The sequence below is a fragment of the Cariama cristata genome, unplaced genomic scaffold (genome assembly GCF_000690535.1).
Source record: "Cariama cristata isolate BGI_N322 unplaced genomic scaffold, ASM69053v1 scaffold12474, whole genome shotgun sequence".
NCBI lineage: Eukaryota > Metazoa > Chordata > Aves > Cariamiformes > Cariamidae > Cariama > Cariama cristata.
Window position 1 is genome coordinate 48,615 of NW_009613557.1, and position 8,900 is coordinate 57,514.

The 8,900-nt window shown below is 37.3% G+C and overlaps 1 protein-coding gene across 1 annotated transcript in view; it reads right to left on the reverse strand.

The window, feature by feature from the left end:
- Nucleotides 1–8,879, reverse strand: part of SLC30A7 (solute carrier family 30 (zinc transporter), member 7) — a 31,453-nt gene extending 22,574 nt beyond the window's left edge. The window contains exons 1-3 of the mRNA XM_009699074.1: nucleotides 8,811–8,879; nucleotides 3,118–3,272; nucleotides 1,529–1,616 (exon numbers count right to left, since the gene is read on the reverse strand). Coding sequence (XP_009697376.1) covers nucleotides 1,529–1,616; nucleotides 3,118–3,272; nucleotides 8,811–8,879 — 312 coding nt within the window. The remainder of the gene's footprint in view (nucleotides 1–1,528; nucleotides 1,617–3,117; nucleotides 3,273–8,810) is intronic.
- Between the last annotated feature and the right edge of the window lie 21 nt (nucleotides 8,880–8,900).

Consider the following 8,900-nt stretch of genomic DNA (forward strand, 5'->3'; position numbering starts at 1 on the left):
TCTTATAGTCTAGCTAACTTTTATTATAAGATTTCATTATGCTGTGGGATGTGGCTCAACACCATATGAAAACATTCAAGTTTGTTGTAGTATGTGGATTACTCAAGTCAACCAAACAACTTCCAAGAGTCTAGAATGCCATTTCTTCCTTTCTCCTTAGAAGGGTGAGGACATGACGGGAATGAAATGAAGACCAAGAACAAATTGTGGCATTTTTTGAAATCTAGATTGATCTGTTTTAATTCCTTTTTACCCTACTTTCTTTGGAAGTTCTTTTCAATGGGACATTATAGCCCTAACACAATTTGCATCTGAAGCCAAGTGTTGAAGAGTGTAAATTACTATTGACAGGAGAGAGAAACATTCACCATCTGTCCACAGGGATGAAAGGTACCAGCAATAGCAAGACAATGAAACTTTCAGCAAATGTGAAGTTTTGAAGTGACAGAGAGAAAAGTAGTCACCATCACAAGCAAAGGGAATACTTAGCATGGGAGCTAAGACCAGCAGGAAAAGAATGATGTTTCAACATTACCCTTGACCCTTCCAGTAGTAGTTTTTAATTCTTCTAGTAAATTTTGTTGCCATTTCTAGATTTGCAGTGAAGTTTTCCCAAGCTTTTAGGCAATTTCAGCCCAGTTTGTACTGATTTTGAAGTATCTACAGGGTTATCTATGTAAAGGATATGTTCCTGAAAGCTCTCCCCAGTTCTCTATTAATTTTAAAAAAAAAAACAAAACCAAACAACTCACTAGAACGTATTCTGAACTAGAACTCTAAACAAATTTATAGTGCATCTCCCATTAAAAAGTAAAAGCATTAATGTAAGCTAATCAGAATCAGTTATCAACCGTTAACCCTACCTCACATCACTGCAGACACCCTTGATGTCTGAATTTTAATCTTGAAATTATCACCTGAACCATCTTGTAAAAAATAATTCAAGAAAAGTGTCCTTGTAAATGATAAAGCTATTACCATTTGCGATTTATATCAGCTGTCAAGATTTGGAAGATAATGCTCTTTCTTTAATGAGTTAGTCCAACTTCTTCACAGAATGTGACTTATAACTAACTTCTCTCCTCTAAATGACTAGTTTCGGCATTTCTCTCTTGGCCTCATTTGTCATTTTAACAATGAGAAGTAAAGATCTTTATGACATACTTAACTGGCTGAAAAAAGGACAGGGTAAATCTCACAGAATCTTTACACATGATTATTCTAGGTGAACCTGCTTTGGCAGGGAGCTTGGACTAGATGACCTCCAGAGGTCCCTTCCAACCCCGATGATTTTGTGATTCTGTGATCAAAATATACTATTTAAGAAGCTTGTACAGATACACTGAAAAAGCTGGGTTTCTGTGTCACAAACAGCAATTTCAGATGGCCCTATTCTCTGTTCAAATCACAGATTTTTAACCAAATATGAACATAATGTTTCAATAAATTTCAATCCATTTATCCCCATTAAATATGCTCTACAAATAGAAATGTGACAATTGATAGTGCAATTGACTTCTTAACATACCTCAACACCTTCAGAAAAAATAAAGAAAGCTGTAAAGATGAGGAATAAACCATTTACAAAACCAGCAAGTACCTCTGCTCGAACATACCTACAAGAAACAAAAAACCAATAGCAGATATTACCACTTAAATGCTGAAAATTAAATGTGGAACTTAGAGACTGGAGGACAATCTTCTAGTTCTCAAACAGTTGTATTACACAGGGATTTGCTAAATGGAAGATGCAGTATATAAACTGCCAATAAGTATACACAATTCACTACATTGTATTTTCACAGAAATTATCTGATCCAGAAGCACCATTACCTGATCTAGATGAAAGAAAACTTTCAGTATGTCAGAATCTTCCCATTTAAGACCATCTCTACTAGAACTTATGCTATAAACATGTATTTGGAAGCCACAAAGTAAGGTAAGCATGCAAGATGTAATTGGAGTCTGCTGATGTAAAGTTCTGTTTCATATCAAACAGCCATACATTAATTTGCTCCCCCTCTAGTAGGGGGATTTTTAGTAAAAGTTTTAAGTAGAAATGAATTATTTCACATATTAAATTTTTCCAATAAAAACCAGCCAGGTTAGAATACCATATAATTCCAGTGTGGCAAACATCAGACTTAATAAATTGTGGCTGTTCTCTAATAAATGGAACACCAGCTGTTTAAATGCAGAGCAGTAATTACTACAGAACCTGCTTTCATTGCAATTAGTTCATGGTACAATCAATTCTTCCTACATTGATTTCTAGGCACACTGGAGTTTCCACCTTAATTAAACAGTGCTTTAAGTTTCAAACTGCATGATCCACGCTTAGGTAAGACAGCTGAAGCTAAATGCTGACATTCAGGTCAGTAATGCTATGGGGAACACAGCAAACCATGTAACAGCTCATCTGCTGTCAACTAATCAGTATCACCAATTAATAATACTGTATCACTCCTATCATTTCATAGGGCACAACTGCAATGTGCAGTGGAACCAAGTGCCCTTGAAACAGAACCAGCTGCAGCAGCTATATCCATGAAGGGCAGCACAGGATGACATACCTCAGCCTCGAGGATCTGTGTTAATGGCAGCCACAGCTATTGAATCCTGCTGGTTCTGAGAAGCATGGCTTGTAATCTCGGGTGCAGCATCACTGAGACTTACCTCCTTTCAATTGTAACCTTCTGTTCCAAAGAAGGCATGGGGCACCAGCAGTCCGAGATTCCCTGTAATGCACCTCACTGCACTGTGAGGACAAAACCACGATGCGGCTGCTCTTACTTCACTGGTGCCATTAACACATGACAATGCAGGGCAGCCTTCTGCTCTGTAACTGGTTTCCACTAGTATGATCATAGGGATCTTGGAAGTGATAAACTTGCTCTCCAAAAGCAATGCCTTCACATGTTTACTATTTCTAGGGGGATATTAACTTAAAGGTTTACATAACTCATCTTAAAAAAAACCCCAAAAACCAAAAAACAACAACACACTTTCAACATAGCTTTTCCATGTTCTCCAAAAAGAGGTTCTGTTCATACAGTGAAAAATTACTACTTAGACATTTAATAAAATACATTAAGGTAATAGCCTGAAGTTTCTTACCCATACGAGAAAGCATCGTTTGACCTCCATTTTGAAATAACCGAGGCTGCTAATCCAGCCAGCAGAGCAGTACAGTCAAAAAACATATGAAAAGAATCTGATATTAGACCTAAACTGGAAAAGAACAGAAAAAAAAAAATGTTATGTTCCATATGCTACATGTTGAGCATGAAGAAAACAGCATTTAATCTTTTACACGTTAGCAGAATACACTGCGTGTCTAAGCTTCAGGCATGGTTTTGCTAGCAGAGAGGAAAAATCCACACTAGATCATGGATACAAATATGACAACAAAACTGCTTTTGCCAGCTTAAGGAAGGCACTTTGGAAGAGCGCTTGGCAAAAAATCCTCCTAGCATTTGATTTTGGTGGTAGTGGAGGGTGGCTTCCACTGACACAAACCAAAGCCCCTGGAGTAGATATACCCACAGCCGCATCTCTCACCAACATAATTCTAGTGGCCGGTATTTGTTCTTACAATTTGATTTATAGTTTGACCATATGAGCAAAATCAGCTAGAAAAGTGTACACACACAAGCTGCATTTAAATACTGAACCTGATGAATATTTCACATCTAATTAAAAAAGAAAATTGGGTTTAAAGACATCACTTTAGAGTATCATATGCAGTGTACGCATAGGTTAACTAGTACAGTAACAGTAAAACTGTTCTGCTGAAGACTACCAATACTCCCATAGTGATGGCACTAAGCATTTACAAAAGCAATATTCTCAAGTCCATTTTCAAACTTGATACTTTGGAAGTTTTCACACACAGGGAAAACTGGTCAAAAATTCTTCAATGTTTGCAGTAAAAAAACCCTCCAATGAATCAACCAAAATAAAGCTTCATAAAATTTTGACAAACATATGCCTGTGACAAAATATTTTAGGTCTGTAAAGACTGAAGTATTCCACTGATAATTTTAGTTAATTATATCAAACATTCCAAGACTGTAAAGTGTACTTCAGTATAGCAGTTTTCCTCTCAAGCATCTTATTTCAGAACTAATGCATCATCAGATGAGAATTTGTCTTTGATGTTCATTCACACTGCAGCAACTTGACATTTTCTATGGGTAGAGCAGGCTAAAAAAATGCAGTTTCATTTCACAGGGAATTCTAAGATTGTATTCTCTTTTGCTCAAAATAAAAGCAGGATGGGAAGCAATACACTTGGTAAGTACTTTTGACTACTATACACCTTTCCTAAATAGCCATCTTTTATGTTTACATCTGTTTTTACATTTTACCTGAGCAGAGAAGCCAGTCCCTGACAGCACTGCCAAAGCACATCTACATCCTTTCTAATTTATTCCTGCTCAGTCTCCAAATTTCCAATCGCAAACCTTCAGCCAGTGTTTTAGCCTGAATCATAAACAGGTATACAATTTATCCAAGATGCATCTATTCTTCTCACTATAACAGACTACGTGAGTGAGAGAGGGATAAGTTAACTACATTTTTTCACAGCAAAAAGCAAGGTTTCCAGCATCCTGATCTCTACCGAGATCACACACATCCAGGGTTAACATACTGTGATAAAGCCACACTAAATCAAAGGACGCAACAATAGTACTTCTGAGAGCACAGAGCTCTATCAACTATCTTAAAAAATAAAAATGCAGTCACAACTGCAAAGTTGCTATGGATGGCTGCTTCTTCATTTTGCTAAGTGTAAAGATAGCAATTATTTGCTCTTTTTGCTGGTGATCACTCACCATTACTTTTCTAGTTTGACTGGAAGATGCCCACACAGAAATAAGAGCAAACAAATACTCGCTTCATCTGTGCTTTCAGCTGAATGGATCCAAGCTAACTCCAGTTCAAAACTGATACAATGGTATCAGAACAATGATGAGACACTGCTTGTAAACCTTACCAGTCCTTAAATCTTTGCCTTATCAGCTGCAAAGCAATGACTGGAAGACACATACTCCCCTTTGATCTAGAAGATGAAGGAAGCAGAGGCTGAAAGACTGCTTCTTAAATGGTTTATTTCAACGACCAATACACAACTACAATCTTGATTGACAAACACAGGAAAAGTTTGGCATGCTTTTTTATCCTACAAAGTTCAAAGCAACTTAACTTAGTTCACAAGTTAGCCAGTCAGTACAACTCGTATCGGTTTATAGACTGTACGTAACTTGGATTTAACACCACGCACAACAGTTGCCAAATTTTACTAAATTACTAATCATAACTAGGTTCTGTAAGTCTGCAAGGAAGTATGTGCATTGAAACACAAAAATTGCTTCATATTTGAAAAGACATTTGATACAGAGGTACTGATGAGCACTTGTCATTACAATTGTCCCAAAAGTTCAATTCTCCCAATCCCTTGGTTGTCTAAGAACAATTATGTACACAACTCAGTTCTTGGAAACTGAAGAACAAAAAGCAATTACTGGTAGCAACAAGTTCTGGAGGACAGATACGATTTCACAATGGAGTCAAATAGAAAGATTCATTACCCAAAGTTTGAACTACTTCACATTAAGAAACCAAACCATTTCAGCCTGACTGAAATCAATTTCAAGATTAATCTGAAGTGTTTCAGATGAAACACTCAACTGTGGAAGAAGTGGGTTTGGAGGAGAAGAGAACAAAAGTCTTGCTCTATATATTTACGTATATATTTTATGGTCACATACAGAGGTATATATACATACAACTATAACACATTTTGAGGCAGAGGATGATGACACGATAAATTGTCCTTAGGTGCTCTAGCCACCAAAGCAGGAAACAGATATTGTTCTGAATAAACTTTAAAGAAAAAACAAAGGTTTTGCTGGATGCCTACAAAGCAGCAGAATGGAATTCCTTATTGAATTTTTGAAGAGTGTAGGTGACACCTTCCCCCTCCTCAAAACCATGTGACATCCCTAGGGAAACAGCTCACTTTAGATTTGGTTCTGAGCAGTAAGGAAGATCCAGTGGGGAAAATACCCACAAAATACACCCTGAAAGGTAGAAGGTAATTAGGGTGATAGTTATCCATAAGTTTGTAATGATTATGAAATGGAAGGAATAAGCATGGTTAAACAGAGATAGCTAGTAGTTTCTGAGGGTTTTTTTTTTAATAGAGTCTCCCGGGAAAGAGAAAAGTGTGTAAGGCCTGTAGCTGAAACAAAATCCCATACTAGCACTAGAACCAGAAATCATACAGCAAGTTATCATGGCACTGTCCTCACACCTGCAAATCTCACAGAGGCAAGACTTACCATAGGTGCAACATCAACACAGCTGTGCTGCTTTCAAGACCTAAGCTAACATCTCCAAGTAGCCAAAGGCACGTGGATTTACCAGCAGGAGTCAGTACAGACTGTAGCCGCAACGCAACTCACCTCATGGCATAAATATGCTCTGTGTTATAGGTACAACTATAAGTGATTCAACTGCATAAACGATAGGAAGCTTAATAAGAGACCAATCCAATTTCATCTGAGGTTTTTTTAAAAATTACCTGTAAATTAACAAGACCTTAAAAAACTGGGCGCAAAGTGATTACTAAAGTAAACAAATGATCCAGTCAACCGCTAGCCACAGAGGATGTATGCAAGAACTTCCATTAGAACTGGAACATATCATCCAGAGTACGATCTAGTAGAAACCCTGTACTCAAATACATTGTGTCTAAATGAGTATGCTTCCACAGTTCATTTAATAACGCAAGTTTAACACCTAATTACACAAGTATGCACGTAATAGTATTTTAAAACAGAACAGCCCAAGTAGTAGATTTCAACTTTAAACAAGCTCTCAGCTAGTAAAATACCACATTCAGTTCTGTTGTCTGTGCTTCAAGAACATCAACATACCAGAGTATTTCTAAGAGGATCATATAAATGACAAAACAGCTATATGAGTTCAGGAAACAACCTACTTGGCAAACAAAAGCTAAGGAGAATGTAAGAAGTAAGAATTAAAAAAAAAAACATTACAACTGAAGACTTTCAGAACTTGCTGACAAAAATTTGAGGGGCTGAAATCATAATTTGATTTTGAAATAAGAATATCCTAGTCAAAGAACTCACAGCAATCTACTTAAATTTGAATGGATAAAAGTGCACTTTTCAGAATCACAATTAAAAAGAAATTCCTTAGTCTGTGGAAGCCAAGCGAAGAATCATCTGAATAATCATGGCAGCCTGTCAGCCTTGCTATCTTACACTCGCTGACATCATCAAGGACATAAGAGAGAACAGAATTGAAGATCATGCTTCTAACACTTGCAGCACTGGCCATACCCAAGATAGGCCACAGCAGAATAAAGTTCTCCATGAAAATCCCCTTTACAAACCTTCCATTTCTGCATCTCTCACGTCGAAAGCAAAGGAACTCTGCTCTTCAAACTGAAGAAATAATTTTCCCTGTAGGGCTCCTTGTTTGTTGTTATGTGTTTGCTCTTCCAAGGCATGAACCATCTGCTTTGACTGAAGGCATCTGTCATCATATTCTTTGCTACTCCTCTCTAATAAAGAGATACTGACTAAGATACTGTTTTATTCTAGCCTAAAATCTAGGCTTAATGTAAAGATACCTGAAATCAGTGGCTTGAAATACAAACAAGAGGTCCAACTAATCCAGCAAATCCCAATTATTAATCTCTGTAATGAACAAAAATAAGTAAGAGTCTTCTCAATTCCAGTAAGCCCAATTCTTCAGTGACAAATTTCTAGCAAGTGTCACTTCAGTTTAATTATGTCATATACAGGACTTTTTCTGGTAGAGATTTTATTTATGGTCACACTACCAAAAAAAATTATTATGCTTAAAAGAAAGACATCAGAACAAACTCACATGAACATAAAACTCTTTATACCTGAGCCATTGAGAAAAATATTTGCATCTTCTGAGCTACTAAAAAAAAATAAATAAATCCATACAGAAATAGACAGACTATGCATACAATAATCCCCACACAATTGCAAAGTGAATCAACATCAAAGTCAAAACCAAATCCAAGATGCTCTGCACATTGACAAGATAGTCTGTGCCCAAGATAGCACTGTGTTCTCATTGGTGCTACAGTAGCAACTACTGTAACCAAGGTTAAGGATTTTATAGTAAAGTTTGAGATCTCCACAAAAACATGATAAATATTAGGATGCAACTGTTTCCAAGTCCGCATTGCTGTGTTCGCTCAAGACTCTTGATTAAGAGTCCCAATAATCTGTGTCCATACTACAGCTTTTGATAAGGACTACTTTAGGTTCCATGTAGAATGACACACTGTTGGGCTTAAATGACGTTTCCATGCCAGTCCACTTCGAACTGAACTGTTGACATAGACACTGAAAAACCACCATAAAACAACTTCTCTATCAGGAATGAAGTATGATGGAAACAATACCACCATTTCTGCTACCACGTTCTCTACCTGTACACTATACATCAGTACGGAAGTTACTTTGCATTTCTGCTTATATTTTAGTATAGATTTTTCAGTCAAGTCCCTCCTGTTTTTTCCACTTTTGTGAATTTATGTGCTATATAAAGTACCACTTAGCTATATCAGGATGTGTTAATTCCTGTTTCTCACTCGGAGACAAGGACGTTTGGTGCAGTGCTGGCTTTTGCCACCCAGCTATCAGCTTACAAATGAAGCCACATTCCCAGACAAAGGATCTCTGTGGCAAGTGACAGGCACAAAACAGTTACAACCCCTCGCTCCTGTAACTCACGCAAAGGCCAGGCTTCCTCAGCAAAGAGCCAAGCAGCACGGCCGGCAAGACACCAGTTTCAAAGAGCATTCCTCCATAACGCACCGAGTC